At 47.7% G+C, this 14243-nt stretch overlaps 1 protein-coding gene across 4 annotated transcripts in view; it reads left to right on the forward strand.

Annotated features, from left to right (window-relative positions):
• The window catches only part of LOC119964739 (P-selectin-like), a 149922-nt gene extending 147620 nt beyond the window's left edge, over positions 1–2302 (forward strand). For all 4 annotated transcript variants that reach the window (XM_038794666.1, XM_038794668.1, XM_038794669.1 and 1 more), the window contains one exon: positions 1332–2302. In XM_038794666.1, coding sequence (XP_038650594.1) covers positions 1332–1339 — 8 coding nt within the window. In that variant the 3' untranslated portion in view covers positions 1340–2302. The remainder of the gene's footprint in view (positions 1–1331) is intronic.
• The last annotated feature ends 11941 nt before the right edge of the window (positions 2303–14243 follow it).

Here is a 14243-nt window from a genome sequence, read left to right on the forward strand (position 1 = left end):
TGCAGATGGTACTATTGAGGCCATGCACCCTTATAGTGCACTGCACTGCACCTCCTGGGACTTGGTGGGACAAAAGCATCTGACCTGGTGCTGTTATTTTGTGCATCAGCCCTGCTGACTGATGTGACACCCAACTTCCATATGTGAACAACATAAGATCAAGGTGTTGGATGCAACGAGTAGAGTTGACCACGGCAAACTGGTGGATGTGGTTTATTTAGACTTTCAGAAGGCTTTCGACAAGGTCTCGTATAGCAGATTAACAGATAAAGATAAAGCGCATGGGTTTGTGGGTAGTGTCTTAAGATGCATAGAAAGCTGGTTAGCAGACAGGAAGCACATATTTGGAATAAATGGGTCATTTTCTGATTGGCAGGCAGTGACTAGTGGGGTACCGTAGGGACCTGTGTTAGGACCACTTGTTCACAGTATATATTAATGATTTGGACGAGGGAACTAAATGTATTATCTCCAAATTTGCAGATGATACAAAGTTGGGTGGGAGGGTGAGCTGTGAGGAGGATGCAGAGATACTTCAGAGGGATTTGGACAGGCTGAGTGAGTGGGCACATGCATGACGGATGCAGTATAATGTGGGTAAATGTGCTTCAGTAGTAAAAATAGGAAGGTAGATTATTATTTGAATGGGTGTAAATTGGGAGAGGTGGATACTCAGCGAGACCTTAGTGTCCTTGTGCAACAGTCGCTGAAAGTAAGCACGCAGGTACAGCAGGTAGTAAAGAATGTATGTTGGCCTTCATGGGAGAGGATTTGAGTATAGGAATAGAGATGTTTTACTGCAATTGTATAGGGCATTGGTGAGGCCACACCTGGAGTAGTGTGTGCAGTTTTGGTGGCCTTGACTGAGTGTGGTGAATGTACATCATGTAATTCACACTGTATAGTATTGCGTTCACACTGTATAGCATTGTGTCCTTGTGGGCCCTGTCTGTGAGCCGTTGCGCAGCTCTGCCCACAGGGGGAGATGAGGAGCTTGTACAGGGCTCCACCCTCGGCTCCACCCATGGCTCCGCCCGTGACCCCTCCCACTACAGGAAGTATAAAGGGCTGCAGCCTTGTGAGTCTGCCCTCAGTTCTTCTGGTCGCAAGCAAGCTCAGTTGTAAGTCTATTAAAGCCATAGTTTACTTCCTATCGTGTCTCGAGTGAATTGATGGTCACATCACTGAGGAAGGATGTTCTTGATATGGAGGAGTGCAGCAAAGGCTTACCAGGCTGTAACTGGGATGGTGGGACTGTCATATCACCAAAAGTCAGTTTCTTTAGGTTTAAAACCCGAGTATAATTGTGGTAAATCTTTTGTTCTTAACAGGATCCTGATGAATAGGACAAGTGTCATCTGTATGAACGAACAAAGAAAATGGGACATCTGGCAAATGGGTGTTATTGTTCCACACCGAGCATGTATTTCAGAACTATTCCCTGCCTCCTTCATTTTCTCCAAGGGTATCGCCACTTTCTCCAACATTCAGGTCTGAAGAGCCACCTTCCTCCTCAATGTCCTTCAGCTTTCTCAAACACCCATGGGCCATTAGGCAGATTCCATCAATCTGCCTAATTTAACATTAAGACCAGACATGCAATATCTTGGCATTCTGTTGAACCCTGAACTCTGCTTTCTCCCCTGTACCTGGCCCCTTTCTTTCACTGTTGTAACACTGCCTGTTTCTCCCTGCTGAAACCTTAATCTGCACTGCCAATTATTCCTGAACCAGCTTACTTTTATCCACAATAGGCTACAATTCATCCAGAATGATTTGCTCACATTAGCCTGCATTCACATTACTCCTTTCTTTGTCAAGATCCACCGGTGCTTTGTGTCCACGGGAGTCAACTTCATTGAATTTCCCCTCTGCGATTACAGCCCTCCTGACTTCTAGTTATCTTCTCAAGTGATATCTCCCTCTCTCACAAGACAATTTCTCATTGTCCACGTCCTCAGGTTGAACAACTGTCTGCTTCTTCAGCCAACATGCCCATATCCCATGGAATTCTGACCTTCAGCAGCTCTACTGTCACCTCTCCCTGCCACCAAGAGGGAGCTATTAATGCTTCTCTTTGATCACGGTTTTGCAGGCCCTTATCCCTCCTGTACATAGTTCATTTAATGTCTACAACTCAGTAAAGTGATCTGAGATGTCTCTCTAACATAGAGCATTTAAAAATGCAATTTCTTATTGATTTCTGTATGTTTGAATAGCTAACCAGATGATTTGGTTGATGTGTTCAGCGCATCACTTTTCTTTAGAAATTCTTCTCTCTGTATTAAATGTTGTGTCAAAGTTTGAGATGTTAAACCATCATAACAAGAGGTCTATGGTTTCAGGTTTCCAAATACAATGTGCACCAAGATATTTCCCATATATACAGTGGATAGGGTAACTCATGTTATTTTGTTGACCAATGAAAGTGTGTTTAAGGAGCCATGTCCAAATTTCCAAAACGGAGATGCAAACAAACCTTCCCATTTCTGAAAAAATACATTTTTTCAAAGCTTTTCATCTTGCACTCATCAAGACGATCACAAGAATATCAATTTCAAGGGAAACAACAACTTCATCTTGTATGGGAAGAGAGTGCTGATTGGTTGGCAAGTGGACTCTGATAGGTAGAGGCATTACCGTGGAGAATGCAACAGTTAATGGTGAATGACAGTTAACTACCAATCATTGTTTAAAAATTTGAACCAGGCAGCTTGACTTTGATTAGTTAAAGCTTTCCCCGAAGAATGAACCAGCAAATGGCTGTCACTTATTTTGTTCAGCAGAAACAGGCTCGATGTGTGTACATGCTCTTTCCGTCTACAACAAGAGGGGACTGTGTATTACTATATGTAGCTTCCTGTACACGGAAATGCGCCAAATTGCAAGCCTGACTGACAATCTTAAATTAGTTGCCATCGTAATTGCCAGTCACCATTAACTGGTGATTTCTCCATGGCAATACCTCTTTCAATCAGAATCCACTTGCTAACCAACCAGCACTCTATTCTCATACAGTATAAAATTATTTTGGTTTGCTTGAGATTGTCCTGATGAGTGCAAGACAGAAAGCTTCAATAAAATGTATTTTTTCAATGATATTCTAGTTCTGTATTACCAAATGACTACTTCCCATTTCTGTGGCTTATTCTATCAAGATCTTTCACTCGTGCAGCGCAGTGAGCAAACATTTCACAGCACAAACCCGGACTGGGATTCTCCGAAATCCCAGCCAAGTGTTGACGCCGGCATAAACCCCGGAGTGGTGTACGCAGGCGTCAACGAGTCTCCTGGCCCAGAAATTCACCATTTTTTAGGGGGCTAGCACGGCGCTGGAGTGCTGTGCATTGCTCCGGTGCCAAAGGGCAGCCCTGCACGGCCGGCGCGGGTTCGCACTTGCCTGCCACGGCTGCCGCAGGTCTGCGCATGCACGCCACGGCTGTCTCCGTCACGGCACATGGTTGCCGTCTCCACGTCGACGCGGAGCAACATGTCGGGGGCCTAACAGCGGGCCCGCGCGGAAGGAGGTAGGCCCCCTCCAGATCGCGGCCGCCCACCCCGCCCGATCGGAAGCCCCCGATCGCGGGCCTGGACCCCGAGGAGGCCCTCCCTGGAGTCAGATCCCCCCCCCCCCCCCATCACCAGGACATCCATAGCGGCCGCGGGTCCAAGCTCCCAGTGGGTACCAGGTTTTAACCACGCCAGCGGAACTCGGCGGGAGTTCGGCCCGTCACCCGCGGAGAATCGGCGTGGGGGCCTATTGTAGCGGCAACCGCGTAGGCGCGATTGGCACCGATTCTCTGGTCGCTGGAGAATTGTCGGCCCGGCGTCAGAGCAGGTGGCGGAAATTTCCCAACCCCCCCCCCCCCCCCGATTTTCTGACCCGTTGTGGGTTCGGAGAATCCCGGCCCCTATTTTGTTGAACGATTGGTTTTAAAAACAAAAATTGTATCATTACTGCTTACCAAAACAAATGATGCATGTAAGACTGTTATGTAAATGCTAGACAGGATTCAGAGAATGCTTCAGCTATACGCTCAGTTACAACCAAAACCCTTCATTCTGTCAACACCTAGTGTTCAGTGATACCATTGCACCAGTAAGTAATCCATGTGTCCTAAGCAAAATACAACCTTTCTCACTTGATAGGAGTGACTACACATCAAAAACGTACTTCACTGGCTGGAAAGGTCTTTGGGATGTCCTGAGCTTATGAAAGGTGCTATATAAATGCAAGTCTTTCTTTTTTATTCTTGCTAAAGTGTAGAACTTTAAACCATCTCAGATATTCAGTCACAATTTGAGAGGTACATCATGATGTCAAAGGGGCAATCATTTCCATTCTGCTTCAACCAAACTAAGTGTTTTGATTGTTTGCGATGCACACCGATAGATTGCGGCCCAGATGTCCTCCCATTGGGTCCTATTGTGCATAATCAGCTCTGGTGTTACGGAAAACCTCAGTGCTCATGAGCAGATTATAAAACATCACTGTTGTAAAAGATCAGAGTCATCATGACTCTGGACGGTGTGACGAGAGCCTGGATGGCTATAGAGCAAGAGTTCATCACTAATATCATGCCAGAGAAAGACATAAGGGACTGCTAACAAATCGCTGATCTAATAAGGGGCTTATGATAGTTTAAATGGAGAAGTTACTGTAAGGAAATTAAAAAGGAAGGATACTAAATTAACAAGCAATTAGATAAATGTAGTGAGATGTGAGTGAGGGTAGACAGGGTTGAGGCATTTTTAGAAATGGTGATCTTATTAGGCATATTGGCCTTTCCTGTTTCTAAAACTTATAATTCTATCAAATTGTTCAGATGTCTTGTATATGGTAAATATTATGTATCTTGGTATGGGTCATGGGTGAGAATCTAATTGGCTCAGGATTAGTCACCAGCCAGAGATCCTTTCTTGGTCATTTTCTTATTTATGATATACAGGGCGCGTTCTAACTGGAAAGAAATAGAGTCCGTTCTGGGCAGGTTTCGCGGGGTAACTCCACTATCTGACAGCACTATGTTGCCATTTCGAGCTCCAGCTGGGAACGCTCCCCAAGGCCACACTCAGCATCACTGAGGAACTCCGCCAGGAAGAGATTGGGATGCCATTTAAAATGGCGTCCTAATCTCACAACCCCCGGACCCTCACAACACTTCAACTTCCTATCAGGGGGCCATCGAGCCTCCCTGTACCAACCTCACAAGGGCAGGGCACCCCTGGGCTCAGAGTGCCAAGCTGCCCAGAGGCCGTCCACACGGGACCCCAATTGCCTGGGCGTCCCCCCACCCCAGGTACCATTCCACCAGGTTCCCATTTACGGGGACCAGTAATGAACAATGCCCGCCTGGGGTCTCCTCAGTGTGGTTGGTAGATGTCAGGTGGCCGTTCGATCCGGTGGCGGCGGTACGGCTAAGTGGGTTCTTAAACTCACTTAAGGGTGTGAGACTGGGTCTTGCCCATTGTGGGTGGGACCCAGATTGCAAGTGGCTTGTGAGGTCTGGTTAAATCTCGTGAGGAGTAAGGCCATCGGTAATCCAGGGGGGGGGGTGTCTCTCCGGGATTATTTTTTTATTTGTTCATGGGAAGTGGGCGTCGCAGGCGGTGCCAGCATTTATTGCCTATCTCTAATTGCCATGAGGAGGCAGTTAAGAGTCAACCACGTTGCCGTGGGTCTGGAATCACAGGTAGGCCAGACCAGGTAAGGATGGCAGATGTCCTTCCCTAAAGGACATTAATGAACCAGAGGGGTTTTTACGACAATCGGCAATGGGTTCATGGTCATCATCAGACGTTTTCAATTCCAGATTTTTATTAAATTCAAATTTCACCACCTGCAGTGGCGGGATTTGAACCTGGGGCCCCAGAGCATTACTCTGAGTCTCTGGTTTACTAATCCAGTGACAATACCAATATGTCACCACCTCCCCATCTACCAGCCAATTCCGGCGGAACGTTACCAGTAGATCGCGCCCATAGTGTCAGTTTTATTTATGCAGGTGGGTAAATGTGTGTAGGGGGTGATGCTCAATTTTAGGTGAATTTCTATAACAATCATGCTCTGAGTGCAAACGCCAAAACTATGCTCCCAGCCTTTAATGCAATGAGTGCCTGCTGTGGATTTACAAAGAAACATTGTGCTTCATATCTACAAGAAAATCAATACTTACAGGTGGCAAAATAACAAGATTCTTATGACTTTTGGCATTTAGAGTTATTTATGTTAGCACATTTACTTATGATGGTTGAGTTTTCAATGAAAACATTAAGTTTTGTGTTTTGTCCCAGAAAAATCATTCTACACAATGTTACTGTAGTGTCATACCTGTGAAAGTGCGATTCTAAAATCTACTGTTCTTTGCTTCATACAAGTGCTTTTTAAATAAATGATAACACATTAATGGAGTGGACAGTATTCTTTCTTCATGTGGTTATTCACGAAGGCCTGCCTTCACTTCTCTTGCCCCTCACCTGAGGTATGGTGATCCTCAGGTTAAATCACCACCAGTCAGCTCTCCCCCTCAAAGGGAAAAGCAGCCTATGGTCACTGGCATTGGACTGGGGTGTGCACAGAAAGAAGTCTTACAACACCTGGTTGAAGTCCAACAGGTTTATTTGGAATCACTAGCTTTCGGAGCGTAGCGCCTTCCTCAGGTGAGGGTAGCCCCTGCCAGGAGGCATTGCTGGGGAATTCCATGAGGGAGATGCCGGGGGTTTCATTGGGGGGGGGGGGGGGGGGGGGGGGGGGGGTGAGGGGTAAGGAATGCTCTCTGTGGGGTGTTGTTTTTTTCTCTCTTTTTTAACATCAGGGCACCCTTTAAAAACAGCAATCTGATCTTTCAGGAGCCTAAGTTGCTGGCAAGTAGGCTCTTACATCATGGTACCCACTCCTTACCTTTCTTTTGTCTAATGTCAAAAGATATCTTGGGAAAGCCAGTAGTGCAGTTGGCAGGCGACATCCTGCTTTTCCTGCCCGAGTTGACACTTAGACCAAAAATATGAAAATCCAGCACATTGACTCAGTAACTCAGCAAACATGATTAATACTAATGCTGTGAGGACGAATTCCACGAATGTACAAGATACTTTTCGAGCAGAAGCATGATGAGGAACCAACTAGAGAGAAAGTGACATGAGATGTGATATTGTGAAAAGAAAAAGATCTAATTAATAACCTTGAAGTCGAGGAACATTTGGGGAAGAGTGATCATAATATGCAAGAATCTTACATTAAGCTTGAAAATGATGTTGTTCAATCCAAAACCCGTGTCTTAAATCTAAAAGAAGAAAACTATGAAGGTATGAAGGGCAAGTTAGCTATTGTAAATTGGGAAACTGCATTAAAATTTATGAATGTAGACAGGCAATGGCTAGCATTTAAAGAATTAGTACATCATTTGCAACAAATATACATTCTTTTGAGGCACAAAAATCCAATTCGAAAAGTGGTCCAACTGTGGCTAACAAGAGAAGTTAAAGGAAGAGGCTTATAAAGCTGTCAAAAATAATGGTAAACCTGAGGTTTGGGAGCATTTTAGAATTCAGCAAAAGAGAATCAAGAAATGGATAAAGAAACAGAAAACAGAATAACAAAGTAAACAGCAGGAAACATAAAGACAGACTGTAAAAGCTTCTATAGATATATAAAAAGGAAGATTTGCAAGGACAAAGTTGGGCCCATTATAGGCAGAATTTATAATGGGGAATACAGAAATAACAGAGAAACTAAACAAATGTTTTGGGCGGGATGCTCCATCAGCTGGTGCCGGAATCGCTCAACACGATTGGGCAGAGAATCGGTTTTCACGCCAAAATTGTGGCGGGGGCCGGGTTCACACCAAATCACAATTCTCCGGTGCCTCAAGAGTGGCAACAATGCACACACTCCTCAAGTACAGTAAACACCATTTGCACATCATGAGCGGGTATTCTCCAGGGCCTCCACAATTCTCCGCCTACATTGGGGGGGGGGAATTCCCGACGTTGAGGTTCACTTGTGTTTTTAAAAATTGAGAAACAGATGCCGATGCTGATGAGGGAGAGGAGGTAGGACATGGAGATGCGTGACCGTGGGCTGCCGGTCCTGACACTGGCCAGGCTGGCTGGGGTGGGAGTCCTGAGTGTGGGGCCGTGGTAACCACCCATGGGGACTGGGGTGATGTCCAGGCACTGACCGCCATTGCCGCGGCTGCAAGGCAGCCATCTTGTTGTGTACCCCGCTGACCACTCATCTTGAACCCTGGTTCTGCAGAGTGCCACCAGCTGTTTGGTTCCACCCACCCACCCCCCCGCCCCCCCCCCCCCCCCCCCCCCCCCCCCGCCGCCACCACTGCACTCCAGCCCCCGCACTCCACCTCTACTGTACTTATACACACACGACTGTGTGGCAAGATTCAACTCCAATTCAATCTATAAGTTTGCAGATGATACGACTGTGGTAGGACGTATCTCAAACAACGACGAATCAGACTACAGAAGGGAGATAAAACACTTGGTTGCATGGTGTACCAAAACCGACCTCACTAAATTTTGGAAAGACCGAGGAACTGATCATCGACTTCAGGAAGTGTAGCATGACACACACCCCCATCTACATCAATGGCTCTGAAGTGGAGATGGTCGATAGCTTTAAGTTCCTGGGGGTCACCATCACCAACAGTCTGTCCTGGTCCACTCACGTTGATGCAACAGTGCAGAAAGCCCAACAACGTCTCTACTTCCTACAGAAGCGAAAGAAATTCGACATGTCTGCACCGACTCTCACAAACTTCTACAGATGTGCCAGAGAGAGTATCCTATCCAGCTGCTTCACAGCCTGGCATGGCAACTGCTCGGCCCAAGATCGCAAGAAACTGCAGAGTGTAGTGAACTCAGCTCAATGATTCACACAAGCTTGCCTCCCTCCACATTGATTCTGTATACACCTCCTGCTGCCTCAGGAAGGCAGACAGCATTATCAGAGACCCCTCCCACCCAGGCTTTACCTTCCATCAGGCAGAAGATACAGAACGTAGAACATAGAAAAATACAGAAAAATACATAGAAAAATGCATTTCATGCCCCCACTACTCTCTGGGTAAAGAACCTACCTCTGACATTCCCCCTATATCTTCCACCATTCATCTTAAATTTATGCCTCTTTGTAATGGTTTGTTTCACCCGGGGAAAAGGTCTCTGACTGTCTACTCTATCTATTCCCCTGATCATCTTATAAACCTCTATCAAGTCCTTCTCGGTTCTAATGAGAAAAGGCCGAGCACCCTCAACCTTTCCTCATAATACCTACTCACCATTCCAGGCAACATCCTGGTAAATCTCCTTTGCACCTTTTCCAAAGCTTCCACATCCTCCCTAAAATGAGGCGACCAGAACTGCACAGTACTCCAAATGTGGCCTTACCAAGGTTTTCTCCAGTTGCATCATCACCTCACGGCTCTTAAATTCAGTCCCTCTGCTAATGAACGCTAGCACACCATAGGCCTTCTTCACAGCTCTATCCACTTGAGTGGCAACTTTCAAAGATCTATGAATATAGACACCAAGATCTCTCTGCTCCTCCACATTGCCAAGAACCCTACGATTAACCCTGTATTCCGCATTCATATTTGTCCTTCCAAATGGACAACCTCACACTTTTCAGGATTAAACTCCATCTGCCATTCCTCAGTCCAGCTCTGCATCCTATCTATGTCTCTTTGCAGCCGACAACAGCCCTCCTCACTATCTACAACTCCACCAACCTTCGTATCGTCTGCAAATTTACTGATCCACCTTTCAACTCCCTCATCCAAGTCATTAATGAAAATCACAAACAGCAGAGGACCCAGAACTGATCCCTGCGGTACGCCACTGATAACTGGGCTCCAGGATGAATATTTGCCATCCACCACCACTCTCTGTCTTCTATCGGTTAGCCAGTTCGCTATCCAACTGGCCAAATTTCCCACTATCCCATGCCTCCTTACTTTCTGCATAAGCATACCATGGGGAACCTTATCAAATGCCTTACTAAAATCCATGTACACAACATCCACGGCTTTACCTTCATCCACGTGCTTGGTCACCTCCTCAAAGAATTCAATAAGACTTGTGAGGCAAGACCCACCCCTCACAAATCCGTGCTGACTATCCCTAATCAAGCAGTGTCTTTCCAGATGCTCAGAAATCCTATCCCTCAGTACCCTTTCCATTACTTTGCCTACCACCGAAGTAAGACTAACTGGCCTGTAATTCCCAGGGTTATCCCTATTCCCTTTTTTGAACAGGGGCACAACATTCGCATCTCTCCAATCCCCTGGTACCACCCCTGTTGACAATGAGGACGAAAAGATCATTGCCAACGGCTCTGCAGTTTCATCTCTTGCTTCCCATAGAATCCTTGGGTATATCCTGTCAGGCACGGGGGACTTGTCTATCCTCAAGTTTTTCAAAACGCCCAACACATCTTCCGAACAAGTATCTCCTTGAGCTTACCAGTCTGTTTCACATTGTCCTCTCCAACAATATGGCCCCTCTCATTCATAAATACTGAAGAAAAGTACTCGTTCAAGACCTCTCCTATCTCTTCTGACTCAATACACAATCTCCCGCTACTGTCCTTGATCGGACCCACCCTCGCTCTTGTCATTTTCATATTTCTCACATATGTGTAAAAGGCCTTGGGGTTTTCCTTGATTCTAGCCGTCAAAGATTTTTCATGCCCTCTCTTAGCTCTCCTAATCCCTTTCTTCAGTTCCTTCCTGGCTATCTTGTATCCCTCAAGCGCCCTGTCTGAACCTTGTTTCCTCAGCCTCACATAAGTACCCTTCTTCCTCTTAACAAGCATTCAACCTCTCTTGTCAACCACGGTTCCCTCACTCGACCATCTCTTCCCTGCCTGACAGGGACATACATATCAAGGACATGTAGTATCTGTTCCTTGAATAAGTTCCACATTTCACTTTTGTCCTTCCATGACAGCCTATGTTCCCAACTTATGCACTTCAGTTCTTGTCTGACAGCATCATATTTACCCTTCCCCCATTGTAAACCTTGCCCTGTTGCACGCACCTATCCCTCTCCATTACTAAAGTGAAAGTCACAGAATTGTGGTCACTATCTCCAAAATGCTCCCCCACTAACAAATCTATCACTTGCCCTGGTTCATTGCCAAGTACCAAATCCAATATGGCCTCCCCTCTGGTAGGAAAATCTACATACTGTGTTTGAAAAGCTTCCTGGACACTCTGCACAAACACCACCCCATCCAAACTATTTGATCTAAAGAGTTTCCACTCAATATTTGGGAAGTTGAAGTCACCCATGACTTCTGCACCTTTCCAAAATCTGTTTCACAATCTGTTCCTCCACATCTCTGCTGCTATTGGGGGGCTTGTAGAAAACTCCCAACAAGGTGACTGCTCCTTCCGTATTTCTTACTTCAACCCATGCTACCTCAGTAGGAAGATCCTCCTCAAACTGCCTTTCTGCAGCTCTTATACTATCTCTAATTAATAATGCAACTTCCCCACCTCTTTTACCACCCTCCCTAATCTTATTGAAACATCTATAACCTGGAACCTCCAACAACCATTTCTGCCCCTCTTCTATCCAGGTTTCCGTGATTGCCACCACATCGTAGTCCCAAGTACCAATGCATGCCTAAAGTTCACCCACCTGGGGCGGGATTCTCCCCTACCCGGCGGGGCCCCGTGGTGCCAACCACTCCGGCGTCGGGCTCCCCAAAGGCGCGGAGAAGGCTAGGCCCACGCCGGAGCGTTTGGCACCACGCCGACTGGCGCCAAAACTGACACCAGCGGCCTTTGACGCCCGCTGCCCGGCGCCAGGGCTGGCTGAAAGGCCTTCGCCGGTTCGCGCATGTGCCGGTGGTGACATCAGCGGCAGCAGCTGCTGACGTCACCACCGGCGCATGCGCGCTGGGGGATTCTCTTCCGCCTCCGCCATGGTGGAGGCAGTGGCGGCGGTGGAAGAAAAAGAGTGCCCCCACGGCACTGGCCCGCCCGCCGATCGGTGGGCCCCGATCGCGGGCCTGGCCACCGTGGGGGCACCCCCCGGGGTCCGATCGCCCCGCTCCCCCCCCCCCCCGGGAGCCTGCTCGTGCCGCCGATCCCGCCGCCACCAGAGGTGGTTCAAACCTCGACGGCGGGAGAGGCCTCCCAGCGGCGAGACTTCGGCCCATCATGGGCCGGAGAATCGCCGCAGGGGGCTCGCCGATCGGCGTGGGGTGATTCCCCCCCCCCCCCCGCCCCCAGCCAATTCCCGGGTGGCGGAGAATTTCTGCCACGGCGGGAGCGGGATTTTCGGCGGCCCCGGGCGAAGGGTCGGAGAATTTCGCCCCTTATTCCTGATGCTTCCTGCATTGAAGTACACACACTTCAACCCATCTCCGTGCCTGTAAGTACTCTCCTTTGTCAGTGTTACCTTCCCCACTGCCTCACTACACACTTTGACATCCTAAACATCGGCTACCTTAGTTGCTGGACTACAATTCCGGTTCCCATTCCCCTGCCAAATTAGTTTAAACCCTCCCGAAGACTACTAGAAAACCTCCCTCCCAGGATATTGGTGCCCCTCCGGTTCAGATGCAACCCGTCCTGCTTGTACAGATCCCACCTTCCCCAGAATGCGCTCCAATTATCCAAATACCCGAAGCCCTCCCTCCTACACCATTCCTGCAGCCACGTGTTCAACTGCACTCTCTCCCTATTCCTAGCCTCGCTATCAAGTGGCACCGGCAAGAAACCAGAGATGACAACTCTGTCTGTCCTGGCCTTTAACTTCCAGCCTAACTCCCTAAACTCATTTATTACATCCACACCCCTTTTCCTACCTACGTCGTTGGTACCAATGTGCACCACGACTTCTGGCTGCTCACCCTCCCCCTTAAGGATCCTGAAGGCACGATCCGAGACATCCCTGGCCCTGGCACCCGGGAGGCAACATACCTTCCGGGAGTCTCGCTTGCGACCACAGAATCTCCTATCTATTCCCCTAACCATTGAGTCTCCTATCACTATTGCTTTTCTATTCTCCCCCCTTCCCTTCTGAGCCTCATAGCCAGAATCAGTGCCAGAGACCTGGCCGCTAGGGCCTTCCCCTGGTAGGTCATCCCCCCCCCCAACAGCATCCAAACCGGTATACTTGTTTTGAAGGGGAACGGCCACGAGGGATCCCTGCACTGTCTGCCCGTTCGTTTTCTTTCCACTGACTGTAACCCAGCTACTCTTGTCCTGTACCTTGGGTGTGGCTACCTCCCTGTAACTCATCTCTATTACCCCCTCTGCCTCCCGGATGATCCGAATTTCATCCGGCTCCAGTTCCCCAACACAGTCTCGGAGGAGTTGGAGTTTGGTGCACTTCCCGCAGGTATAGTCAGCGGGGACACCGGTGGTATCCCTCACCACCCACATCCTACAGGAGGAGGATGCAACTACCCTAGCCTCCATCCCCTCTTACCCTGCAGAATACAGCTGCACTGTGGACCAACTGGAACTCCGCTCTCTGACTCTGCTCCCAGTCAGCTGCACTCTCTGTAAACTCCCGGTTCCCTTCATGCTCTTTGAGGAAATGTAGGAAATGAAATGAAAGGCGCACCTTACTCCTTCCTCACCTAACTCCTTCAGTCACCAAACTCTCACTATAGCACTCAAATGCACCCAAATTCAGCACTCCCTCAGTCACCAAACTCTCACTATAGCACTCAAATGCACCCAAATTCAGCACTCCCTCAGTCACCAAACTCTCACTATAGCACTCAAATGCACCCAAATTCAGCACTCCCTCAGTCACCAAACTCTCACTATAGCACTCAAATGCACCCAAATTCAGCACTCAGTGCAAACAAAGTCTGCACTGTAACTAGCTCAGATTTATACTGTGACTCTAGCCTCTGAAAACTGGCCTAATCCAATTAACTAATTAACAAGCTCCAGCTGCAAATAGTTACAAGTAGAACCTTTGTTTAAAGCTGATTGAAAATTCACCTTCTTCTCAACCAAACAGAAACTTTTAAGTTAATTAACTAAATAAAAGAAAGACTAGACTTTAGATACAAATAAAAAATAAACCCTTAATATCCCTGTCACCAAACTCTCACTATAGCATTCAAATGCACCCAAATTCAGCACTCAGTGAAAAGAAGTCTGAAGACCCACACATCCAGACAGAGGAACAGCTTCTTCCCCACAGCTCCTAGACTCCTCAACAACTCTCCCTTGGACTTATCTGTTCCCTTAAGA

This window comes from Scyliorhinus canicula, chromosome 4 (assembly GCF_902713615.1).
Source record: "Scyliorhinus canicula chromosome 4, sScyCan1.1, whole genome shotgun sequence".
Classification (NCBI taxonomy): Eukaryota; Metazoa; Chordata; class Chondrichthyes; order Carcharhiniformes; family Scyliorhinidae; genus Scyliorhinus; species Scyliorhinus canicula.